At 44.4% G+C, this 27374-nt stretch overlaps 1 protein-coding gene across 6 annotated transcripts in view; it reads left to right on the top strand.

Moving 5' to 3' along the window:
• SNTG2 (syntrophin gamma 2) overlaps window positions 1–27374 on the top strand; it is a 303678-nt gene that overhangs the window by 91820 nt on the left and 184484 nt on the right. For 4 of the 6 annotated variants that reach the window (XM_058551875.1, XM_058551872.1, XM_058551874.1 and 1 more), the window contains exons 2-4: window positions 10–147; window positions 13934–13990; window positions 14077–14134. In XM_058551875.1, coding sequence (XP_058407858.1) covers window positions 10–147; window positions 13934–13990; window positions 14077–14134 — 253 coding nt within the window. Of the gene's footprint in view, window positions 1–9; window positions 148–13933; window positions 13991–14076; window positions 14135–27374 lie in introns of those variants that run through there. The other 2 variants (XM_058551873.1, XM_058551877.1) reach the window with 2 other exon arrangements.

Here is a 27374-nt window from a genome sequence, read left to right as displayed (position 1 = left end):
TTTCTGCAGACTAAAACTGGTATTGCTTTGTTGCACGACGAAGGGTCTGGAAATGCCTATGACATCCGGTTGAAGCTAACAAAAGAGGTACTGACAATTCAAAAACAAGATGTCGTCTGTGTTAGTGGAAGCAATCCCACTGCAAATGTAAGTGCCCTCAGGCCCAGTGGTCTGTCTCACACTGTGTCTCTTGATGAGCCAAGAAGGCCTCACTCAGATGGAAGCCACTTAAATGTTATCTTTCAGACTCGTTTGCTAATGGGAAGCCACTCTGCATTATTTAAACATCCCAGCTACTGGCTTTGATTATCACAAAACAAGCTATCATTTTCAAGGTTGTAGCATTAACTCTTTCCCTGATTTTCTTAATTTCTTTGTTGATATATTTTACTGGAGGAGCTTTATGTAAAAATAGCCCCAAACATCACAATATGAAACATGACCTATTCTCATGGAAACTGAAAAGACATAATAGCACAGATAATCTCTTACTGAAAGAATAATAATGACTCGAGCATTTCCATCTAGAATGACGGGCCATGAAAGATAAAACAGGCGTTTTCAGTGTTAGGTATCAACTTCATCGCTGGCATCTGTGGATATAAATGTGAATTTTCATGCTAAATCATGGTCCTTCTTGGCTTCAATCATACTCCTGACTTACAAATGAAATTTTCTTAAGGGTAAGAAATTTATTTATTAGATGTAATAGAACATTGAATAAAGATCAGGGAAAAATTTTTTTGCAACTTTTAATTCAAACAGGACTGCTACAAATGAGATATTAAATATACAATATACTATATTAAATATACTATATTAAAACTATAGTAATATATATATTAAATATACTATATTAAAACTATAGTAAATTTCCTGTTTTCTTCTAGTAGACTTAATTAATTGTGGTGATAGGTAAAGATATAGAAAATATATGTACATATATATATTCAGCATTAGTCAGGGGCCTTTCATTACTGTCTGAATACACCCACCATTAGCTACAAAAACTGATATTCAAGAGATCATATAGTTGAAGTGAAGTTCTTTTCGGTGTGTTTTTGAAAATATTCCAAGGCATTCCCGTTTCCCAGTCCACGGCTGGCTGTTTTGGAGGCCACAGGCTCTTTACTTGTTTCTTCTTTGCTTGTTTCTGCGTCCTCGTGACCTTTGCCTTGGAATTGAAGTGAACAGGACGTTTCCATCCCCATCTGCACTCCTCCGATCGTATCTCCTCAGCAGGCGCAGGTGCCGGCCACAGAGCACGGTGTCTGCTGAGACAGCCTGACGTGTCCCACCTAGAAGCACCGCCAGGCCTGCGTGGGCGTCTTGTGCACGATGCTCTCTTTGTGAACAGCAGGCTTGTGTCTTCCACTTGAAATCCCCTCTTTCTGCCGCCTAGAACCCACGTCTACCCCTCCTACCCCGTCGCCTGTCTGCTGCTCCCCAGTTCTGGCTCCTGCGTCCGTCTAGGGCGCCTGCTGTGGGTCCTGGACGGGCGAAGCCACACGACGGAGGGTGAAGACGAGGTGCTGTCCCTCCTGCCGTTCTTCCTCGACCCTCAGACCCAGGTCCTGGATCTTGTCCTGCCCTGTCCTCTCTGCACTCTGGAGACCCCTGTGGACTCCACAGCTCTTATAAATCCCACCCACCCAAGTCTTTTTTCTTTCCAAAATGGAGCTATCTGTCTAAAATGTACGTTTCTATCTACAATGCAGGTACGTCTCGTGCCCCTTCCTGTGCCCAGTCACCAGACATTAGTTGGACTGATTTTCCTCCACTTGCTCTGAACACCAAACACGGGTGGGATTGGGAAAGGAGGAATTAATTTGGCAAGACTTTGTAACCATTTAAAAAAAATTACCCTTCTTAATAGTGATTTTATAATCTATAGAAAATCTCTGACAAGTTGTAGTAAAAACACTTTGTGTTTCTATGCTATATTGTCCAGGAAAAAATAAATTACACTTTTTTAAATTCTAATGTCAGGTTCTCTCCCCAAGGTTAAGTTCTTCATGAAAATTATTGACTCCCTCCTAAGAAAAATGGGTGTATGTTCACGCCTATAAATGTCTGTTGATAATTTCAAGTGATTTATTGATACCTAAAGCTTGGTATTAAGATCCCCTGCTCTAAAATCAGTGGGTGGGTGAGAACACACAGTTCACGTGGATTTGTATCCAGGCTCTGCCAGCTCCCTTCCCTAATGATCTCTGCTGGTTCCATGTGAAGCCCTCCCTCCTTTCTAGAAAAGCAGTGAACGTGTTTGAGAATAAACACACATACCTCAGTTGGATAATTGTTACGGGGAGGTGGAGGTTCAGAGGAAATTTTTGTACCTAGGAAAACAAGGATGAACCTCAAAAACATTTTGCTAAGTTAAAGAAGCCAGACACAAAAAACCACATGTTCTATGATTCTGTATTTATGAAATGTCCAGAACAGGCAAATCCACAGAGACAGAACACAGATTAGTGATTGCCAGGGCTTTGTGGGAAAGAGAGAGCGTGGAATGCTGTTAATGGGCATGGGGTTTCTTCCTGAGGTGATAAAAATGTTCTAAAATTGATTATGGTGAGGTCGCACAACTGTATTTTTTAAAATAACCATTGAATTGTACACTTTAAATGTGTGACTTGTATGGTATGTGCATTATATCTCCATAAAGCTATCATGTATGAAGGCCTCATAAGGTTTCTGAGTAAGATGGCAAGTTTGACCTGCATCTAATAGCTCAGAATTTCTGCTGTATCCCAATTACAGAATCAGATTGGGTTCAACCCCATTAGTTTGAAGGACAGTTGAAACCTTGTATTCTTCAGTTGATTATAAAAATAAAACCAATCTTGCCATAAGAATTTATCATGTATTTGGAGAACAAGAAGGACTATTTTTAACAAAGGTCATGGCTGTTTTTAGAATTGGAGTCAGAACACCTCTATGGGGTTCTCGGAACATAGCAATTCTCATTGTATTCATAGTATCGAATGTTTCCAAGTTAACTTCCACTGGAGAACCTGGCTGAGAACAATTATTTTCCATTTAAGGTTATTCTGAAGGGCGGAAATGATTCCACGGTTGATCAACAGAAGAAATGAATGGAAATTTTACATTTCACCAAACCTTGAGTCCCTGTGTGGATCCTAGGAGATGAAAAATTAAGCATCAGATTCAGTTCAACACGTATTTACTGAGTACACAGTAAAGATATTAAAGTCAAGCAGAAATTGGCTTATCATTGGAACCCCAAGACTTAGATAATAAAACTACCACTAAAAACAATTGCTGGTATGTGTTATTGCATTACTAGGTACAGTACTTTTGGGAGCATGTTACATACTCGATTCACTTAACACTCCCAGCGTCGTCATGCAGGATGCCCATGTTACAGGGGACAAGATGTAGGGGCGCTGAAGTCAGCACCCACTCATCAGCCTGCTCTGTGCTGACGTGTCTGTCGGCACTCGCCCCGAGTCCTGGGGCAGGCTCCCGTCCACCAGGTCTACCCTTAGCTCACTTGTCCTCACCGAAGTCATAGGTCCAGCACAGAGGGGTGTTTTCATTTTCAAGGTCAGTTTTCTTAATAGGAAATAATACTGATAATTAATTTTTACTAATTAAAGCTCTATTCTCAGAGGAAAGTCCATCCTTGCTTCAAAATGAACATCGTTTATGATTCAGCACTTACTCAGTGGATGAGCCTGTAGGGATTCGGTTCTCTGGAAACCTAAGCGAAGTCTACACTGAACTTTATCTCTTTAGTTCCACTTGTGTTCTTGATCGCTCCTTCAGAAGACACAATCGAGGCGTGTGTTTTGGTTTCTTGAACCTGCTGAAAAAATAAACACAATATCAGTTAATGATAGATGTTATTCTTATCACAAAAGGGAGAGCAAAACTAAATTTACTCTTTAATAAAACCAGTAGATTTTTAAAATCTGCCAGTTCAGCATCAGCATTCAGAATCGGTGACTTCATGTTTCATTTACATTCCTATCCCTTCAGATCAGCATGGCATTTTGAATACTTAAAATCTCAGGATTTTCTAATTATCTCCTAAAGAGAGTGTGTGCTTTGCACTATGAAGGAGCTAGCTTTTTCTCACTTAAGAGTTTTTGTTTAGATTGCTTTATTTTTATAGTAATCACTGTACATTTGACATATATTTTTCTAAATTATGAAGAGAAAAATTTAATAGATTTCTGTGTTGTATTTGGTACTTTAAGTCATGGCAAATTTATGGGTGGAATGTAGAATTCCACAGCCTCATTTTCCTCTTTAGGAAATTAAGATTCAGGAAGAGGAAGTTATTGATTTAAGCTCACGGAGTTAATTACAGAGTTAAGGCAGTATCTTAGCGACTCCTCTGCTGATTTATAATCTAGGGGATGCTCTCTGGTGAATTTGCAAAGATAGCACAAAAGGCCATAAGATGTGTGGAATGTTCAGAGAAGCATAAGCAGTACCAAACACTAAAAATATTGGATGAATACTGAAATAGTGTAAGTTCAGCGAGGTCCCCAGTCACTGAAACTGGTGTTTGCCAATCAAAATGGCCTGGATACAGCGTTTCAACGTGGCCATCAGGAGACAGTGCCGGGGCTGAGCCAGATAAAGGGATAGACCCATTCTCTCCACTACGCAGAGGACAAACTCCGAAGAGTCACGTCTTTCATGAGTGAACCTGAAAACAAATCCACCCCATAGAAGGGTCACAAGAGCAATGCTTACCTGTCTGGCGTTGGCTTCAGAAGGAAGAGGGACAAGAACAAACAAATGTCCCTGAAGACTCCTAACCCCAAATCTACCCTCATTTGGCTGGGATTTATGCTTCCTGTGTGGCGTGGAAAACCTCAAGCTGAAAATGAAGTTTAAGGGGATGTCAGGTTTGCAGGCTCCCCAGGTCCATGCAGAAGCAAAATGCCCACCCGCTCTGGAGGATAACAAACTTTTACGTTTCAAACTCTATTCTCAGTGGAAGGCCAAGCTCATGATGAAGTCAAGCCCCAGAGATTCCCAAGTATAAGCTTCGAAGGAACCTGCGGAGATCCTGACCCAAATGATAAAAGCACAAGGAGGAAAGCCACCATCAGGAGGAGAGAGCAGAAATAAAATAATTGCCTAGAAATGACCCACCAAGACTTCAGGTTCTGCGGTGATCAGGTTCACAACATAAAATACGTGTGTTTATCGTGTCTAAAGTCATAAAAGTGGTTATAAGAGTATGACAAAGGAAGAATGGGTATAAAAAGTGGCCCAGCAGATGTGACAACAGAGCAAAGAGATCTAGAAATAAAAATAAAAGCAATAAAGGCAATCAGAATCTCAATGTACCATTAAATAACACATTAGAAATGATAAATATGAGCTATGAAATAGATCTGAAGAAATCACACGATGAAACACCAGGAGTTGGAAAATATGAAAGAGCAGTGAGGAGACGTGGAGGGTAGTGAGAGTGCTGGTCACTGGATGGAGCAGAGACTCCAGAAAGGAGAGTGGAGGTGGACAAGGCAGAAGTCAGGGGCAGAATGGCTGATAATTTCACGTAATTGATGAAGGACATCTGTCCTTGGATCTAGGAGCCCAGCAGATTCTGAGAGGGAGAAGTACAGAGACACCTGCACTTCTTTTCTTGTCCTGTGCTCATCTGGTGGTGTCATCAAGTCACGCTGGCCTCCTGTAGAGTTGTGCTGGCCCCCTGCGGAGTCGTGCTGGCCCCCTGCGGAGTCGTGCTGGCCTCCCTTGGAGTTGTGCTGGCCTCCTGCAGAGTTTGCAGTGTCGCCTCTTATCTCTCTTCTCGGGAAGAGAGTGTGTAGTGTTAGTGTCCGTCTTCCTCCTAATATCACAAATCCGTATACTGATGTGAGGTATTAGAATCCGGTCCAGGATACTTCAGCTCTGCATTCGAGGCGCATCCTAGGCTGGCCCTCCCTAACCTTCCAGCTTTCTAACTCACTCCTCTCGTCAAGATAAGGTGGGTCATGGCACGTCCTCTGTGGATGTTGCAGATGTTTGCACACTGGCTCCGCCCTCTGTGAGGCTGTGCACACCCCCACACCCAGGCCGTGTTTGCTTCCACCTTTGTTTCCCATGTGCATCCTCACGAGTGTGCGAGTGAATGATTTTTGAATGACTATGGAAATGAGTTAACGCTCGCAGAAATAGATGCATTTTAGAGCGTATAAATTAAGATCACTAAATAACATCTACTAATGTACTAATTGGCAGTTGTGTGGTCCTGAACCTTCAAGAGGCAGTTACAAGTTGTCTCAGGTGTATGACAATGGTCCATTGAACTTGTTAAATCATTTTCAAAAATTAGGTTTGGTGCTTACATAACAAGTACTGTGAAGAATGTCAATTAACTGTTACTTTAGTTTGGATTAAAGAGTTAAAATTGGATTAAACTCTCCAAGATAGATGAATTTGTTATCATGACACTTGCCAGAGTAGTCGCAGTTTCTGGTAAACTCTATGCATAATACAAAATACACACAATTCTATAATTGCTTGTTTGTGATAAAATAAATGCATTATTACTACTTTTTTCCACCTAAATTTATATCATTTCTTTAGTCCCCATTTGCTTCCTATTCTTTGGGTCCGTAAATCAGGAGTAGGTACCACTTCGATTTGTTTTAGTTTTTATTCTTCCCCTTAATCTTTATTCTTTTATTTCCTTGCACTTGGAGTAACGATTGATCTCCCACAAGATATTTTATCATTCAGTCAAACTACAAGTAACTTAGTAACAAAACTGCCCTTCTGAACTAATTGGACATATTTCCTCAACATTATATATTTTCCTATTCTTGGTATCTGTTTATTGATAGATATTTATTAGTTTCTTAATATTTTTTCCATTTCCCCAAGATCCCAACTGAAAATTCATTTCTTTTCCGTTTCTGAAAATTCATTTCTGTGTGTATATTCACACAGCTTATTGGCTTTGGTCTCTTTAAACACCACCTCATGGGTCCTGTTCACTTGAGTTGTTGGTTCAGAAGATTTCTGTGTTCTCCCACAGCTCAGCTCATCTGCTCGTGAAGAGTGAACCCCCATTAGGTCTGTTAGAGGCAGGTGCACTGGGTCCCGTGGCCCTTCCTCCAACAAGCTCATCGATGTAGGACAAATGTTCATATTTGCAGAGTGCAGTACCTCAGGAAGGGTTGGCTCTTATTCCTAGACACTAGCAAACTAAGACCAGAATAACTGTGTCCTGAGCTTTCGTCTTCCATGATGAGCCCACCGGTTGAAGAACTACCTGAGCTCTTCAGGGTAGGCCCATATAAACATGTTTAATATGAATTATTATGGTACTGTTTTTCTCAGGGGAAATCTATATATTCCTCCTGATTGACTGGCTTACTTTAAATAGGAAGAAATCCTGGTTATGAAAATGACTAAGCACCCTTCTGGATGTGTTCGAGTTAAGGATCAATTCCTATTTAGAGTTTGTCTCAGAATGGCCATGCTCCTTTTTCTTGGATAATTCATTTCCAAAAGAATTGTTTCCATAGAAAGGGATCACGTGGGGAAGGAGGGTGACCCTGTGCACAAACAAATGGAAAGACCCCAAAGGTGTCTGAGAAGTCCAGGTGAACCCTGAAAAAGTGGTTCGTGAAACATCCCGGGGACTGAAGGCAGGAAGCTGCAAGGTTGAACCAGTGCTTGTGAATTCATCCTTTCAGGAGAAAAGTGGGCAGTCTCTTTGAAAAGACTTCCAGAACAAGTAAATGCAATCGTTAGCAAAATCGAGACGTTTCCTCATCATCCGCACAGTGGCTGACTCTTGCAAAATTCTCCTTTGCCTTAACCTTCAACACTATCCAGTTAGCTCATTAAAATGCTTTTTGATGGTACTCATGCTATCGTTCACTTTAATAAAGAAAGTTCTGGCTTAAAAAATATGAAAACCTTGAAATAGTGAATAGTTTGGCCATATTTGTTATAAAAGTTTCCACCAAAATTTAGTTTAAGGATAAAATAATAGTTTATATGTGTTTTCACACACACACTTTATACCATATTTATTATATGCCAAACATATTTGCTTCAGATCTCTCCATTTTTTAAAAGATGTGCAGATATAGCCAAAGCCACAGTGTAGTAATGGTTGTGTGTGCTGTTTTATTTAAATTTTTAAATTCTTACTTTATTTAGACTATGGATTTTTCCACAGTCTAACTGCGTTTTTCAAATGAGTGGAATGACATTGAACCTTCATTTTGCAAATATTATGTTTTTTAAAATTATCCATATGTGGGTAGATACAGTCTGCTCCATGTAGATCTATTTAGTGCTTTCCTTTAGTTGTTGTAAATTGCGATGTGAATAACCCAAAGTTGATGGATGCCTTTCCTGCACACTCTTGTTTGGATTTAAGCTGCCCAGGAAGGATATGTATTTTGAACATTGCCAGTATATTTATTTCAGTAAACCTTACTTTCCAATGATGCATAAATTCTCTCAAAATTCGTTTTTAACCCGTGTGTGGCGAGTTCTGTCAAGGTTTTGAACGGTGAGGTGGGAGGGTGCTAATGTCTGTCTGTTGATTGTGCAGCAGCTTCACGTGAACAGTAATTGTCAGGCGCTCAGAGGAGCTGGAGAGAGAGCAGCTGCCAGGCGTTGGAATAGCCAACTAGGACAGCGAGCCCAACACGCAAGTCGAGCCTTTAGTCACGTCCTCGGATAGTAAGAGCAGGGCTGACCCGGAGAAAATGCCAGCTCCCCGTCCCGTCCTACCCGTGGACGGCTCTGGCTAAGGGCCAGGTGGATCAGCACGGGCGTGGGTCCTCTCACTGCCTGCTGACGGGCCCCGGCCGTAAGGCTCCTGTGACTTACGGGCCCAGGGAGAGGGGGAGGACTGAGGGTGGGGAGGTGCTGAGTGCTGAGTGCTGGTCAGAGTGGGTAGAGTGTCCTCAAGGTCCCCCAGGCTCTACCCACCGCCCTGCGGAAGGCTGGACCAGAGGCCCCAGATGAAGAGGCCCCCAGGGCAGGTGCTGGTTTAGGGGTGCAGATGTGAAGAGCGTGGCCCCCGAGTCCCTGACCGCAGTGCGCTGTCTGTGCCCGGTCTGAGTGGGAGGACAGCCTCCCCCTGTCGCCTGTGGTCTGGTCTGAAAGATCACACAGAGGACTGTGGCCGGGGGCTGGACGCCAGCTCCTCAGGAAGTTGGAATACTATAGGGATGTGTTCTATATTTTTAAAATTTACCAGTTGTAGTACACTTTTAGAAACTCTGAGCCCAGTATATTGATTTTTAACTCCTTCTAATATGAATTTAACAGCCAAACTGAACAAATATGCACAATAGTTTTCAAATAACCCTTATTTTGAAATCGTTACCTCAATCCATTGAGGAATCATTTCTTTATTTCGAGTGGTAAACCAGGCTTCTCATCAGATTAAAGACGTTTTTCTTGAGTGAATTATTTACAAAGAGTGGAGAGAGATAAACTGCCCCATTCTAAAAGATGCCTTGCAGGGTGTTTGCTGAGAGAATCTCCAGTTCTGCGGAGGAAAGACGTTAGTGATCTGACGCCAGCCTCCTCCCATACTATCCCCAACATTAAAATCCATCAACGCATTGTTTTCTGAAAAAAAAAAAGTACTGGAAGAACTTTTGAAAGTATTTTTTTATGTGTGAAATGAAATACTTCAGAAAGTTCTTTCTCTAAATTGCTAATTTGTAAACACTTGCCTTTCAGGCCTTTCCATTTTGTCATCAGAAACTAACACCCGTGGCCCTGTCACTGGCCTCTCCCGCTGTCCATTTTGTTCTTGATGAGGAAGGTCGGCTCAGACAATCCTGAGCAGTCACATCCTGAGAGCGGGTGGAGTTGGGGCGACCAGGGAGCAGGAGGGAGGCACCAACACTTCCAATCGTCCTGTGACAAGAAGGGTTTTCAGTGAACAAATTGAGGGGGCAGGGAGAGGGGGTATCAGGCCTGGCAGCATAATGTCACAATGGCACACTTTATCTTTATAACTGGCTGAAATCCCACTTTCTGGAAATTGCAGTATTCAAATCAGAACATCAATTTGCAGCCATCACAAATTTGAAGTTAGTGTTAAGTCCACAGTTTAAATGTCTGAAGTAAAAATGTGTGGCCAGATCGTACAGATCATGCAGCAGTAACTTGAACAACAATATTTTAGAGGGCCAGAATGGGAAATCCAACTTTACTATCCCAAAGTCACTTCTTCTGTTTGATGATGAGAAATGTATAATGGGTAAAAATTATCTCTATCTTTGAAAACAGCTCTCTCAAAATATTTATAGTCAGAAGATAATGAGGAGGTAGCTGAGTCCTACTATAGTGATGCCAGCTACCAAGATGTGAACATGAATTAAATGTCAAAACATAGTTTGGGATTAAATGATAAAATGCAGAACAATATTTCCTGAAGGACCTTATCTCTTATGTTTGTGAACAAACGAAATGGATTGAATTTGAAACGAATTTATCGAATAGTTACCTTGATTCCAAACTTCATTCTCCAGAAGTCTCGTTATAGATTTTGATTGTATTCTGGATTCATTCCTTTGATTGGTGAGTGAGGACCCCGAGTGTGGAAAGGGAAGAAGTCATGTTTGTGGAGAAAATGCATCTAAGGAGCTGGTCCCTCCAGCCGGCCTTAGTTTCTCTTTCCAGCTGAGCCTCGTGTCAGATCATTGTCTGGCGCCTGACCTTTCACAGAGTTGACTCTGCAGAGTGTGTATTGAGCAGCTAATTGAGGAATGACTGTTTGGTTTGAATTTGAAAATACCTTTTGATAACATTAGTTCTCTCTAGACGTCTGCTATCAGAAACACTGTGGAGAATTCTACCAGGACTGTAAATTAAGACGGTCAGCCCTACGTGGCCGTGGGGCCCAACCAATCAGGGCAGAGAAGGACCCGTGACTTTGCTGGGCTGCGGTGTGGATGGAGTCAATTGAAAGCTGCGAGGCCGGCCCGGTGGCGCAAGCAGTTAGGTGCGCACGCTCTTCTGCTGCGGCCCGGGGTTCGCTGGTTCGGATCCCGGGTGTGCACCGACGCACTGCTTGGCAAGCCATGCTGGGGTGGCGTCCCATATAAAATGGAGGAAGATGGGCATGGATGTTAGCCCAGGGCCAGTCTTCCTTAGCAAAAAAAAGAGGAGGATTGGCAGATGTTAGCACAGGGCTGATCTCCTCACAAAAAAAAAAAAAAAAAAAAAAAAAACTGCAAAAGTCTTGTTTTTTATTTATTTTTTTCACTGTCCAGTTTTTACAAATGTGTTTTGAAATGTAAAGTTCTTAGATGTGATCGTGTTAAAATCGTGTTAGGACCGCTATAGTTACCTAGTCTTCCTTTATGAAAGCGTGGATTAGCTGAACCTTTCCTCCTGAGATAGAAATGCTAGAATTCCTTGATGCATGAACCAGGGAGTTTTAAAAGACAGGAAAGAACAACTTTTCACAGAAGAGACTAAACATCTGATATTTTAATGAAACTTGATGGTTTACTACCTTATTTCCCATAATTATCTTTCTTGACTTCTATCTTAGCTCAGAATACCATAGACTGGGCGACTTAAACACCAGAAATCTTTTTTTCACCATTCTGGAGACAGGAAGCTCAAGATCAAGGTGTTGACAGGGTTTGGTTTCTGGTCTGGTCCCTGGGCGCCCTCTCCAGACCACCGTCTTCTCGCTGGGTCCTCGCTGGCCTTTCCTCTGTGTGTGCTGACAGCGAGCGAGCCCGGGAGCGAGCCCGGGAGTCTCTTTTTCTTCCTGTGAGGACGCCAGTCCTGTAGGACCAGGGCCCCTGTGACCTCATTTAACCTAATTCCCTCCTGAAGGTCAGATCTCCAGATACATGCTCATGGGGGTTAGGGCTTCAACATAGGAATTTGGGGGGAACACAGTTCAGTCCATAGCACTTCTTAAGGCACACATATTATAACCTCATTCCCCAGATGCAGAAACTCAGTTTTACAGAGATTTCAATGACTAGGCCAAATTTGCTCAGAAAGGCAATTTTAGCAGATTGCATAGAGCAAATATTTGAATAAAGAGTATTCTGGCTTAGCCAGAATAATAGATAATAGGCTCTTCAAGTTCCATTAAACAAATATTAGAGACGTTTATGACCTAATTTTCCTTCCCCACCTGTTAGAAATATTAGTCCAGACTTTGATAGGCATTAACTCATTTTTCCGCAGGTGATCATTTCTTAATATTGCCTCTGAGTTATCTTCCTGAGATCTATACGTGAATAAGATGACAGATTTAAAATGTTGTTATTATTATTTGGCAAAGTCTGTCGAGGCAGAAACCTAGTTGTTTCTTCTGGAAATATATTTTCTCTAATATACGTTTGCTTGTTGTCAGTGAGGTTCCTGTGCTTTTATTACTGGCTGAAATTGAAAAACATTGTTGAACAATTTGAGAAATTCCATGAAGTAGATTCCTGGTTGATGTGACATTGGATAATCCAATATTCTAATCTTCTGTTGCTCAGAAAATTTATCCTAGAAGCTTAAGATGTGTGACATGTCACACAGGGCTGATGCCCCCATCCCCACACTACGCTTTGAACATCACAGGAACTTGAGGCTTATTGACTGAATGAATGAGTGGGAGAGTGAATGAGTGACATGCCGCCTCCTCCTTTGCCAGTTCACTCTCACTGAGACACTCACTAACTTGGAAAGTCAACTTTCTATATTTGCAGGCGGGAGAGGGTATGCTTCTCACAGCAGCGGCATCTCCCTGTCCCCCACAATGGGGTTCACAGTCCCATCTGCTTGTGCTGTTGGAAAAAAGCTCAAAATAGTAAAATTTTGATTAAAATGTTGTTTTATGTGTTTCTGTATGTACACTTTTAAGAGGTATATTTGCTATAATTTTTGGTTTCTTTACTTTCAGCTTGTAATGTGTTCATTCCTAAGAATGAAATTACAGCTGGGTTTTACAGGTTGTGGGATAGACACATTATAAGGGCTGTAGCCAGTTTTTCATCGGCCGGTTCAGTCTCTGTGTCTTTAGTGCAGGAGCCCAGGGGTGTCCCTCCCAGGCCTCAGCTCCCCGATTGTGGGTCTCACTCCTCTGACCTTGCTTTGCAAACACAGACTCTTTTTTGAGTCTTTCAGTCTGAAAGTGCTTACATGTTCACTGAAAGCGATGCGTGTTATTTTTGTTATTATAGTACCTTTCTGAGGTAAAAACACACTTTGCTACAGCCCTTCATGGAATCCCAGGCTACCCTGTTTCACACCCTCTCAGCCTCATATCCAGTTGGGCTTGGTTAACACTTAGCTTGGATCACAACAGAGCGTGTGTACACGATCTAATGTGTGCAAGATGTAATGTGTACGATGTTGGCCGTCACTGGCCGCCTAAGGCGTGTTATGCTGTCAGCTTTCTGTCCCCACCCACACCTGTAAACGTGGTCGGGCACCTGTGCTCAGAGTACATGAAAATAATCGATCATTCATGAATTCATATTGATGACTTAAACGTTGACCTAAAAATCATTGAACTCTGCAGAGAAGTATCGGGGAAAAGGAGCCAGTTTTGGGATTAGGAGAAGAGAACAGATTTAAAGCAGGATTGAGTGTGTGTTACAGCCTCACTGTTTACGACCTGGGGAACGTGGGCCGTCATGTTCCTCTCGGGCTCCGTTCCCAGAGACAAAGTGGGGTAAGATGGCCGGCTCTACAGAGATGTCGCACGGATCTTCAGTAAAGCATCGAGTGTGGCCTGTTTTTGTCAGTGTCTTTGTTTCTGTACTCAGTACCACAGATTGAAGGTTTGAAGGTGTGTCATGACTGCAGTACTTAAGCAACGTCGCTTTAAACAGTTACTTACGTTTAAACTAAGAAGTTGCGTGTACATTTTGCATTCACTTTCCGATAGTGCGTTTTAACCTAAACTTGGTTTCTTTTCCAAAATTTTTTAAAGCACAGAACTGTTACCCTTCGCAGACGGCCTGTTGGCGGCTTGGGCCTGAGCATCAAGGTATGAACTCGTGTTTTCCAGCCACGTTCCTTTTCAGGGAGTGTTCCCGTGTCGATCGTGACCCTCTCCCGTTGCCTGTCTTCCAGGGAGGCGCCGAGCACAGAGTCCCTGTCGTCATATCAAAAATATTCAAGGACCACGCAGGTAAAAACAGCCAAACAACCTGTGCATGTGTCGCAACAGCCTGGAGGATAATGTGTTATTTAAAGTGGTAAAGATGAGCGACTGTTATTTTGCTTGATTATTCACGCTGCCATTTTAGTTTTGTCCTGTGTCTCATTTTATCCCTGATGTCACCCTGCCCTTTTTCATTTCCTCTGATCTTGCAAGCCCTTAAGAGAGCTACTTACTCACTGGGGGATGTGGTAGGAGATCCTTTAGAGGTACGGACCATGCAGAGGTTTGAACACTGGGTTTTCTAAGGCGTGTTAAAAAGTTGAGGAGAATTAAATATAGAAGAAGAAATCAGTGGTGTTCATTAGCTTTCTGATATAAAATTACATTACACCCATCCAAGAATGGCTTCTGAGTGAGGCTGAGAATGCGTCCTGGCCCATGGTTGGTGCTGGCGTTCGTTAGTTGTTCACCGAATGAAACATCGGCTTTGGGAATCATAACCATGAAACAGCTGCCTTTTGTAAGAGGTTCCTGTGTTTAGACGTGGAAAGCGAAGACAGCATTTCTGGCCACACACTCCAGGAGGGGGCAGGTTGTTTTCCATGAACGAGGGAGATGTTCTGATGTGGTGAAATTGCCCCGTTAGATGGCAGACTCGCTCCAGCTGTTAATGGAGTCTCGCTCCCCAGGGGCTCCTCTGCCCTTTCTGCCGGCTCCTCCCCTCTCCCTGTGGCTCCAGAATGACTTCTACAGAATCCAGGTGGAGGGGGCGTGCCACCCTGGAAGTGCACACCTGTGTGGGGGGGGATTCACCTCTGTCCCTGAGTTGGAGAGGAAGGGAGGAAGGGCTCCGAGGGGACAGGTTGGCTCCGGAGCTTGTGAGCCTGAAACTGAGAAGAAAACAAGGGGCGTGGTAGCCCACACAGACCGGGTTCTTGGACGATGACGCCCGCTCTGGGCTGGAAATAGGCAGGTTTGGGGTGAAGTGTGGAATAAGCTCGCACTTTTTCTCAGAACGTTTGTGCTCATTTCCCTGATTTTACACAAGCAGTGAGCCCTACGTCAGATAGAGCACGCGGCCGCCACAGTCGTGCGATTGCTGGGGGGCAGGGGTCTTGGCCTGGGGATCCCACCACCGTCCTCGGCGGCATGCACGCAGTAATGGCACGGTGGTTGTGGGTGCGAGTCCCTCAGAATCACCAGACCCTGGGGCAGAAGTCTGTGGAGATCACATTGTGCTGTCGAGACTGTTTACGTGGAATGTGAGTCTCCTCACAGTGACTTTGACTTCATTCATGGGGAAAAGAGAGACTTTAACGAAATGACTCACCACTGGATTTGCCTCTGCGTAAAGACTCATTTCTACCGAGATGACATTGAGGAGTCTGCTCAGCGACACACTTGCCCCTTTTTGAGCGAGGGCTGCAGGACCTGCCTCACAGTCTGCAGCAGGCGGGCTGTGTTTGATCAGGGATGGAGGGCCATGAACCCGGCATAGCTCTGTCCTCAGCCTCAGGGTGGGAGGGAGGGGCTTCCAAGGAGATGGGCACCATCCCCAGTCAGGAAAGGAAACAGGAGAGCAGGGCACTCCTTGATAATGTCCCTTCTGGTAACACACAAAAAGTTCACTTTTATAGGAAAGTACAGTTTTGATTGTACCCATAGATAACAGGAAAGAGCTACACAGGTCTCTGAATCAAATGATCAATTTTTTTGAGGTTTGTAAAGCCTTTCAAAACAAAGACTATGATTCCACTGGACTAAATATAAAGTATTTCTGTTTTACATATCAAGTGTAATGATTGTGGAACTGGAAAGCTTTGCAGAAGCTCTGTGCGCCGGTGCATTTAAAGTGAGGTTCCACAAGGGCGAAATAAATCAATTTGTTATTGAATTACTCATGTATAATTACTTCTGCACCACTGTAAACATTCTGGTTGACTGATTAATAATTGAAAGGAGGATTGCTCAAGTGCCTTTCTGCTTCTGTAATCTTTGTGAACATTCCCAGTTTTTTCACTAGTATATTTTTTTATTTGTGGATATGAATATGTCTCAGAAAAGGATGGGAACAAGGGAGTAAGATTAGCCAACAGATAAAAAGCAGAGAAGGATTTTATGCTTAATTCAGAGAGAAAAATCTTGGTCTGTAGAGGGGTGAACAGGTCAGGAGGCCACGTATGATACAGCTCGACCATGAAAACGAGGCTGCGATTGTAAGAAAGGTACCAAGTCACCTGGATGCATCTCGTCCATGAGCTGAGTGCAGCCCCCAGCCTGGGGTAGCCGGCGGGCAGACGCTCAGAAGTAATGGGGCCCAGTAGGATCCCAGACTCTTACCAGGCTCTCGAGTCAAAAGGTGCAGATGCAACTCTCTTCTGAACCAGAGAGTCCTGTCTCCAGCTGCCAGAAAGCGTTACAAGTAGCTCAGACCCAGCAAGGGTCTTCTTGAAATGAAGCCTCGTCTCCTCTGCCACCTCCTCCCTTTACCGCCATTGACAACCTGTGATCCTGGAATCCGGGGCCTGTCTCCCTGTCCAGCTGATCACCTCGCCCTGTCGGCCTGTCCCTCCTCTCTGGCACCCCTGTCCTGCCTCGGTTAGGCCCAAGCACTCAGGCACTCGACTCGGAGACCACGGCCCGCGGTCCTCCTGGCCCCGTGCCTCCCGCTGGGTCGCTTCCATGCTGCTGCCAGACTGCAAGTGTATGTCAGAGGCCTCTCCTCATTTCTTCATGGTGTGCGTACTCTACACCCTGAACTCTGCGAAGTCTGACAAAACGCTCCGTGAGACGTGAGCTCTAGAGACCAGGGGCTTGGTCGCCTGAGCTTGTGTCTTCAGCGTTGGGCGCAGGATGAGTGTTTTACGGCAGGGGAGGCCCTTGGCTGCCGTGCTTCTCTGTGCGAAACTACCACATGCGTCTAGTGTAAGGAGAAAGACAGTGTGGGAGCTTAGTGCCCCGAGGTCCAGGAGGCTGGGGACACGTGTGAGGCAGCAGGCATATGTTGTTGATAACGGTTACCCGATCCAGCAACCCAGGGAGTCAGGGTTTATTCAGGGAGATCAAAAACTCGGGGTAAGTGATGGGAACTAGGACTCTACGGATCCCACGAGAGACCGTCTGCACCTACCGTGCACTCTCTCGATACGGGTCGGTGTATGATTGTCCCCAGAAGAAAGGCCTAGATGTCGAGGGGTCCTCTGTAGCTCGGTCTCTTCCCTGTGGTCACCTGGCATTGCCTGTAGGAACGAGGCGCTGCTGGCTGTGAGGTCAGAGCAGAGTAAATTCTTCATTCACGAGTTTATCCACCACGTTCAATGAATAACTGCTACAGAGAAGACACTGTTCTGGGTTTTAGGGGTGAACATCACCATCGTGGAGGGTGTGTTCCATTGCAGAAAACAGGCAGTGAGTGAATATCTAGTCTATGTTCAGATGATGATAACCGCTGCAACGATCATTAAGCAGTGTTAGGGGATGGAGAGTGACGGCAGCTCACTATTTTTTATAATGTGGTCAGTGAAAATCTTTCTCTGGTGACATTTAAAGCAAATGCTTGAATGAAATGGAGTAAGCCATGAGCAGGTCTTGATGGGAGCACCCTGGACACCGAGCAGAGGAAGTGCAAAGGCATTGATGCAGGAACGAGCTTGTTTCCTTCAAAAACAAAACGAAAGCCAGTGGGAAGGAGAGATGGAAGGTGGGATAGGTTGGGAGGAGCAGAGTCTGGGGAGTGAGGTCAGGGGGCAAGCCATTCAAGGCCTGAAGTCCTGGCAGAGAACTTGCATTTTATTTATGAGGAGAGGGGTCATTTGAGGACTTTTCGGAAGTAGGACGAAAGATCTGTTTTACATTTTGTCACCCGGGCTGCTGTAAGGAAAGCAGATTCTGGGAAGCCGGGGGCAAGTTAGGAAGGCAGGGCAGCATACAGAGGGGTGTGCCTTGCACGAGGGGATGTGGTGAAGAGGGGACAAGTGGTTGGACTCTGGATATACTTTGAAAGTGACCCTCAAGCTTGGCTGAAGGTCAGGTGTGTTACGTGGGAGAAGGGGAGAAGTCACGCCTCGGTCCACAGTTCTTCCAGCCTCAGCAGCGGGGGGAGGGGGACGCGTCTAATGAAATGGCCTGGGCAGGTGCTGGGGGTCAGGTGAGTGTTGGAAACAGGGGTAGAGGGTGGGGAGTCCACGAGCACTCTCAGCACCTGCATGCTGGGCAGTGCAGTTCCGTGTGTCGTCAGCGGGAGGAGTCGGCGTGGAGGGGTTAAACAAACAGACATTTGAGTCAATGGACTTGAGTTGATTTCCTAGGGACTTCACGTAGACGGACAAGAGAAGATGCCAGCCCACCCAGGAGTGGAAGCCAGCAAGGAGCCTGGCAAGGTAACCAGTGACGAGGAGTGAAGCCACGGAGGCCGGCGACGCCCGCTGGTCCCCTAATTCCTCAGGACCTGGTTTTCGGCTCCCGTGAGCGTGTGAATTACCTGTGGGGCTTGCTGAGCAGACACATCCACAGGCTCTGACGGCGCCCTTCAGGTGCAGCCCAGAGTTTATGACTTCACAAACTCCAGGCCCCTCCCTAGGCCTCCTCTGGAGATCCACACAGACCGCAGTGCGCCTCGGCCCAGACTCATCGCAGAAGGTCCGCAGAAGCGAGGTCGAGACAGATCTGAAACCCGAACCCTCCAATGCACATACAGGTTCTGAATGTACAGATCTATTGATCCTTTAATATCTGGTGAGATGTTTATATTATGAGGAAAATCTACAACTGTTACTATTTTGCTTAACGGACAGTTTGTTAATATCGTATATCTAATAGGCAGAATCTTGAAAATATTTTTTCTTGGACATTCAACATTGATCATAAATTTCAGTTTCTTCAATTCCTAAATGCTTCAAATTATCATTATAAATTTCTATAACCGATTCATTTGATCACTTCAAACTTAATAAAGATTAGACAGAACATCTACGAATAGTGTAATACAGACGCCGGCTCGTTCATTCATTCAGGTGCAGAGGCTTACAGAGCCCTGTGTGCTCACCCCTGTCCTTGCTACCGAGACTGGCATCGTGAAGGGAGGCTGACTTCCTGCTCTCAGGGAGCATGCGGTACAGTGAGGGGAGACAGAGGACAAAGACCCAAGTGACATTATGTCAGGCGTGGATAGTACCGTGAAGGAAAGTACATTGAATTTAGCCAATACTTTCTACTTTCCAGGCATTAATCAATGACCTTTTCTGACCCTGGGAGATGAGGATTATTGTTACCACCTTCAATTTACAGATGAGGACACTGAGGCAGAGATGCATTAAAAAGATGGCCCATGGACACACAACTGACACTTGGCACGTGGCAAAGCCAGGATGTGACCAACACGGCTCATCTGTGACACCGCACACGCCTCTTTAAAGTTTGTAAAGAATCAGGGCAGTGGATTGAAAACATCTCTTCCTGACTTCTGCACTTATTACTGTGCATTCCTTGGGTTGTTGCTCTGCCTCTGTTGACATTGCTGAGGGTTAAGTAATACTATTTTGATAACTTTCTGGAGTAGTAATAGTGAAATTATTCAGCCAAAACAGAAAAAAAAAAAAGTATCTTTTCAGATCAGCTGGGTTACAGGATCTGGCTTATCAATGTATAAATTATTTTATTATTGATTATTCACCTGTATGTGGCATTTGATTGGTTCTCTCACATTAATTTAAAGATAAGCCCTTCATATCAAGCTTTCTTTTAATAGGTAAACTTCCTTTATTAAGTCAATAGACTTTTAATGTCCACACATTCACCTAAGATTTTAGGTTTTTGCATGTATGTAACCCTGGGAAAAGGGAAAAGAAAAGACCTACTTCTTAATCCCCGGTTGAGCAGCCTACCGTGTCATTGTTACTTCATCATTATACGTTGCCCTGATACATTAGCATCATGAAAACCTGTGAATGTGGTTCCCAGGGGGGATGTGTTTGGCTATGAAATAATCTCAATTGACGGTGAAAGAATAGAGGTTTGTTTGTCTCACTTAACAAGAAGTCTAGTGTTTGATGGTGTTCTCATCGCCCCAGGATCCCTCCATCCTTCTGCTGAGCCATCCTTAGCTTGGGGAGTTTTATTCTCAAGTATGTTGTCTCATGTTTGCAAAATGGTGGCTACGTTTTAAGACAATGGTCTTCTCTCCAGGTAGAACAAAAGAGAAATGGGGGAGACCACTCCCCAAGGGGCTCCATCTTTTAGTTCAGGAAGGAAGCCCTCATAGCATTCTTTCCTCTCCACCCCATTCACGAGCACCAGACCTCAAATCCACCACCAGAAAGGCTGAGGGAGTGAACTCACCATGAGTTGTTCAGACAGCACCCACCCTCTGAGTTTAGGGCAGTGTCTTGCCTCCTTTCACTGAGACCTCCCCTTTACCAGAACCATCTGAGCAGACTACTGGGTCTGTTGTCAGGGGGATGACTTGGGAGTGGCTGGGAAGGAGCTTAGTTCAATTTTATCATCACAGCTATGCCCTCAGGAGCTTCATTTCCTCAGGGACAAAGGATCTGGTCTATTCATTTAGCTCTGATCTTTAAAACTTGGACGGATCCTTATTCGGGGCACATCACTGAGCCCTTCTTCTGGTTTAATATTTATGACCACTCTCCACATTGTGACGAAGTGCCTACTGGGATCCTGCCCTTTTCAGCTATCCCACATCCTTATGGTCTTTCTTCTTCATTATTCTGTTAACAAAGCTTGTAACAGTCTTCTCAACATGTGTACTTTTGTGCCAAGAATAGACTAGAGGTCTAGTGGGAAATGGTCCTGAGCTCCCATTCCTCAGGAGGGGAATGAGTACCTGCCAGGGAGCCCTTTCCTGCTAGTGGACAACATCTGGGAGCTAGGGCCACACAAGGAAGTGGTGGCTAGCCAAAGAACTGACCTTGGGGTCTTCAAGAATAATCCCAAGGAACTCATTTACCCTATTCTGGCTTCACTCTCCTCACTGTAAAACAAAGTTTGGGATTAGATGAGCTCAGAGTCCCCCTTCAGCTGTGGAGGTCTGTGCTTCTCTCAGTGACTGCACTGCGATTTCACACGCTGGGCAGGGAGCTGGACGTTCTTGGGTCCTCCAGGCGTCACAGAGGCTCTCAGGAGCATTGTAGTTCTTCTACCCAGCGAGTTCTGTCTTCTCTTCTCTTGATGAGAACACCGCATCTCTTCAGAAGCTGGGCATGCTGGGCTGGGCTCTGACCAACGGCCTCTGCCCCGTCCAGGCTGTGCGAGGCTGCTGGTCAGGCTCCTCAGTTGTTTCTGTGAGGACTTGAGGACGTGCAGACCTTGTTGCTGGCGTCGCCTCATCTAGCTGGAGTGTCTGACCAGGCCAAAGAAGGAAGATGGATCAGTTAATTTTAGCAACCGGAGTGCAGTGTTTAAATCAGTGAAGAAATCTTTGTCATTCTTGCCAACACCTCATGGGATGAGTGGCCCCAGACAAATGGTTGTACGAGGAGATATTGCTTAGAACTGAAAAGCGCACATTTGGTTTTCCTCCTACAACATAATGGAAAGGTTGTTGTATTGTGTCGTGTGTTTTGAACCAAGCCAGCCCTTAGTGTGAGTGCTTGATTCTGTGTGTGATCAAGCTTAGCCACTTAGGCGTTTACATTCTTATTGTTTTTGTCCTTCACTCGTTGGTTCCCTGCTCCTGTGAGGTGTTGAGTGCACCTGCTGAGGCCCATCTGCTCAGGAGATACATGCGCGTGCTCACCAGGGTGGTGTGCCGGGGCACCAAGTGATGCCAGTCACTGATGAGCGATGCCAGTCACTGAGAATTCCATCGAAAAACCTAAACCCACAGTAGGCAATAGGATTTAATGCCATTCTATGAAGGTTACTACATAGGTTTTACACATGCACATGGGTGCACATAGGTGTACATACAACGTGAAGGTGTTACCGAACACAAACACAGATCTGTTTACCCACCGCATAGGAGAGCCAATAACTGGAAATGCCAGACTTGTGGCAAGGAAAGAGGTTTGTTTTTGAACCGCAGCCAGACAGAGAGATGGGAGCTAGAACTCAGATCCACCTCATCGAAGGGAAAAAGGTGTGGCTTTTTATCTGGGGTTTAGGTGGCAGAGGGGAGCGTGTGCTGGGGGTTTAGGTGGGGGAGGGGGAGCATGTGCCGGGTTTTAGGTAGGGGAGGGGGAGCATGTGCTGGGGTTTAGGTGGGGGAGGGAGAGCGTGTGCTGGGTTTTAGGTAGGGGAGGGGAGCACGTGGACGTGCTGGTTGACACTTTCCCACCAGCCTGTGTTTGGCCTTGAAGACTGAATTTCTTTCCCTTGACTGTCTGGGATTTCCTGGTGAGTTTTCATCTTCAGCCTGCACTTGGCCTTGTGAGGCTGAATCTTGACGTCTGGACCTTGACTTTCTGGGACAGACAGCTCACTCTTATACTTAGGAGGGACAGAAAGACCTGGTTGGTTTTGAACAACAGTTGGTTATGCCGAGTATGCACAGCCGCAGTTAGCAAAGCTTATCTCAAAAGTTTTTTTTTCTCTTCTTCTAGCCCAGGGAAGATTTTTTAACTCCTTTCTTGGTTTCAGAGGTGTGAGGTATCTTGAGTTAAACTCGTATCTTCTTAATGACATTTATGTTTTTGGAAAACAAAGCAATATTCTATATTTCTCCCATACCCCTTTTTATTGTTGATCTCAGTAGCTTGCTATTAGTGATTACCCCGTTCATACTTTATAAAAATAAGGAAGAACTGAGAGTTCTTCTATAATTGAATGAAATTTAAATGTAGTATTTCTAATATGGCAAAAACTAAGAAACCGTAAACAAGCTATATACAACATATAAAGAATGAATGAAGTGAAACATGGAAGGCAAAAGACTTGAGAGTTGGAAATTATCATCTTACTAGGAATTGGTTACATTGGTATAATGCTTCTGTCATATGAAAAGAACATTCATGTTCACTGAATCTTCATGAAAACCCTGTGAAATGGACAAGGCAGGTGTGTCTCCTCACTTTTTATGAGTCAGGAAATAGAGAGAGAATGGCTGGCCCACTTTTAACTGCTAGTAAAAGGTGCTTTAGTTATAAACTTAGTTTTCTTGTGTCTCAAAATCAGGTTCTTCCTACAACATATTATCTCATTATGCACTCATAAAATTCATTCATGGTACAGTTTAATTCAATCATCCTCATAATGGTTCAATAAGAATTTGGATGGGCCTGGACCCTGTGGCTAGGTTGATGCCTGTCTTCAGGAGACAAACGGGACAATTAGGAAATACCCAGAAAATTACAACCAAAAGGAGAGAGAGAGGGAGGAGCTTGTCCCATTAGGAGGGCACAAAGAATTAGAATTGTTTAGTGTCTTTTACATGGAACTTTCATTGTTAAGTGTAAGTAAATATCCTCAGCTAGATGATGGGTTCTCATAAGAGCGCTTAAATTATAGCTGAGTGTCGGATGGGAAACAGACACGCTGTATTATTCATGAGGATGCTCACACATTACACAGAATAACCATCTCTGTAGTCCAAATACATATGTCACATCAAGGGGGAAAATAAAGGAAAACCAAGTGCGTGTGCAAGAGCTGCTCGCTCAGCTCCCCACAGTGCAGCACCTGGAACGGGCGTCTGAGCCAGTTGACCTCTGAAGCTGCAGCCTCCAGAGCTGTGGAAACGGGAACAACCCGACGTCCCGGGACGCCTGAGCTCGTGGGCTGTGGGTGTGAGGTCGCCTGAGCCCCTCTGCTTTTCGTTTTTCTCTGGGATTTTCACCTGTATTTGGTGCCTTACTGCCGTGAATACGCCATCGTTATATGAGATTTGTGATGAATTTGTTTTCACGTCCGTGATATTTTATTAATTTTGTGGGATTCAGATTAAAGCTTTTCCCCTTACTCCTCGTATTTCCCCTGATTCCCTCCCTTCCATCCAAACCTTGCTCCTGTATCTACCTGTTAGTGGGGAGGTCCTCGTGACCCCTGCCCTCTTGCAGGCCCGTGTAAATATTGATAGGTGCCCGGAGAGCAGGGAGCAAAGACTGAAGAGTCTAAACTGCATTTTATACAACTTAAATATTTCACAGTGCTGTCCCAGGGGCGTCTCGCCGTTCAGACCAGCGGGCTTGTGCCTCGGGCGTTAATCACACCGCCACTGAGCCCAGCAGCAGGGCCGGGAGGACGGCCCCATCTTCCCTTCTGTTCTGTAAGGGAAATGGCTTTCCAAATGTAAAACGTGGTGCAAGTACTCGGCCAGCGAACCCACCCTGATGAGTCCGTCAGTTGCTAACTTTCCTCCGGAGGTCTCTCAATATTTGATGGCCTCCGTCTGTCTTAGATGATCTGTTCTGGACCCCACGGAGTTCGTGTAGAAATACTCTGAGAAACTCCCTTGCCTGGGGGTGGGGGAGTGGGGAGTCAGATTTGGAATTTTTCGGTCAAACTCTCCTTCTTCTGCTTCTTATAATAAACGAAAATCTGCCTCTCCTCTCAAGTTAGCTTTCGTAGGAGGGAAAGGAGTCCCATTTTCCAGTCTCCAGATCTCGTTAGAGCAATAGGAAATTGAATGAAGGAAGTCTGAACATTTCTTTCCTCTTCATTGTTAATGAATCAATGAAGGCATGCTTTTAAAGCTATGGAAATAAATAGAATTGAAACGGATAATAAAATGACTTTGTAGCTGAATGGGAAATGTTGAAACCTCAAAAAGAAATACTAGGTACTTCAGAAGCTCTGAGGTACGTGTTATATGTTGCAGGTTTATTTGAATTCTGTGTAGAAGAGCCTGCCTCCCCAGGAGCCCAGTGCTAAGAGCGCAGTGGAGACCGAGAAGTGAGTGGGCAGGCTGTCAGAGTCCTTACCTCTGCGGGACCACTTGATGTTCAGATCAGAGGGAAGCAGATGTGCAGCAGAGGAGCCCGTTGTTAAGGCCGCAGGAAGTGGCTGAGATGCTCTCCTCACAAATCCTTTCTGGCCCGAGAGGCGCTGTCCTGGGACCTGCTGTGTCATCGCTCCTTAAATTCTCCTGATGTCAGCTTCTGTGGGGGGCTGTCCCGGAAGATGGAAATACTTTTTTGTTTAACTTTACATGATACTTTCAAATGTCTGAAATCCCTAAATTACTTTGAGAACCTAGACATCAATATCTAAACATATATGATATGATAAATACATGGTTATCAATAACACCTCGTCTCCCAGGGCCCCTTGGAAGGAGGGAAGAGAACCCTGTCACCACTTTCAAGGACTGACATGCAATCCTTGCAGTCCTCTGAGGGGGATCATCAATTTTTTAAAAATGAATTCTGTGTTTTGACCTGGGGACTCCTGGGAAATAACTTGGGCTGTGATTAGGAAATTGCGTTGGTCATCCACCTCCAGAAGTGAGGGGAGCACGCACAGGTAAGAATATGTGTCTAGTCTTCCATTTCAAAGAAAAATGCTACCTTTTCACTCTTGCCTTTAACTTATCCAGTAGGGGAGTCTATCTTTAATAAACAACGTGGAGACTATGCTGGCCATTTCCAGAGAGTTCTGAAAGTGAGGTAAGACAGTTGATTCTTTTTTTTTTTTTTTTTGTGAGGAAGATCAGCCCTGAGCTAACATCTATTGCCAATCCTCCTCCTTTTTTTTCCCCCCTTTTTCTCCCCAAAGCCCCAGTAGATAGTTGTATGTCATAGCTGCACATCCTTCTAGTTGCTGTATGTGGGACATGGCCTCAGCATGGCCGGACAAGCGGTGCCTTGGTGCTCCCCCAGGATCTGAACCTGGGCCGCCAGTAGCGGAGCCCTCGCACTTAACGGCTAAGCCATGGGGCTGGCCCAGACAGTTGATTCTTGAGAGAAGATAAAGAGTTACTAGTCATCCTTTCGTTTTTCTGAATTTTTTAACAAATGACTTTCCACAAAAGCTCTATGCATGGTTCTAATTATTTAGCTCCTTTGCAGAATACCTTCTTTGACAGCTATTTTATAGTAAATCATTGACATTCGTCAAAAGTCTTTATGAGACATGATGAGATGAGGTTTGTATCTGGATGCTCTGCAGAAATATTTTTTAACTCATTGTCCATTATGCTCTGTTTTGTTTATATAAGGATCTACATCATTATCTGGCAATTATTTCCCAAAGAAACATGTCTCTTCTAGTAAATAGACATATATAAAATTGGGGGTAAATTAAGAATTGAAAATTAATGACTTCATCATGCTTCCCTTTCACCTGTCTGCCAAAACATTGAGCTGAATATAAAGGTCGGGTATATTAACTGCATTAGCTTAGCTTTGTATGTATTGTCATTCTAAACAGTTATTAATGTTCTGTTTTTTAATTTAGCAATTTTATCATTATGTGCATATTACGTATGATAATTCACCTCTTGGAAGGCTGGGGCTTGTAAGCCAACTGGAAACCCAGACTCCTGGTTGTGTTGGCCTGCGTGGGGCTGGCATGACAGGTGTCCTGATGAGTTGTGACGTGGGTCCTGGAGTCAACAATGGCCCATTGCAAAACTAATTAAGACCAGCCGATGGAGCCTCTTGTTTTTGTCAAGAGAATGCCTTGATACATCTCTTTAATATCTTATAACAAATTATCTCATAGCATTTAATATATAAATTTCTTGAAAATGGGTGGCCACCGCTTGTAATAGAAAGTCTTTTGGGCCACCCCCTTACATTTATGGGGAGCATGTCTACTGATTAATGATTGTAGAGCCCCTGTTAATAGACTTACAGGCAAATGAACCTGCAGGTCTCAAAGTCTTGGCCAGGTAATTTAAAAATTACACGTGGGTGTCTGATTGGCCTCACTGGGTTCAAACAGTGTGGGCAGTGAGTCTGCTGAGCCTGGAAGGCTTCCCTGTTTCTCTCGGGTAAGGAGGCTGTCACTCACCGTGTGATGGATGTCCCAAGTCCATGGATAAAACTCTTTGAGAGCCATTTGTTGAAATGACAGCATAATCTTTTGGATGGTTATGTTTCTGCACGTTCTGAGAATAAACTCACAATTCAAAAAGAACAGTATATTTTTCTCAGTTTAATGAAACGAATCCAAGTATGGTACTATATAATTAGATAAGAAAGGAAATTTTAATTTTTCCTTTTGGACTAATGATATTTTGCAGAATGAAATCATTGAAGAAGCGATAACTACAGTTTCTTTCTGATGCTCAGGTTGTCACTATTGGGCCGGTGGGAACCCCATTTAAGTTGGTTCCTCTGTCCTTTCAACATGCCCCCCACCAAGAACTCCT

Source organism: Diceros bicornis, chromosome 12 (genome assembly GCF_020826845.1).
Source record: "Diceros bicornis minor isolate mBicDic1 chromosome 12, mDicBic1.mat.cur, whole genome shotgun sequence".
NCBI classification, from domain to species: Eukaryota; Metazoa; Chordata; class Mammalia; order Perissodactyla; family Rhinocerotidae; genus Diceros; species Diceros bicornis.
This window is presented reverse-complemented; position numbering and strand designations above follow the sequence as displayed.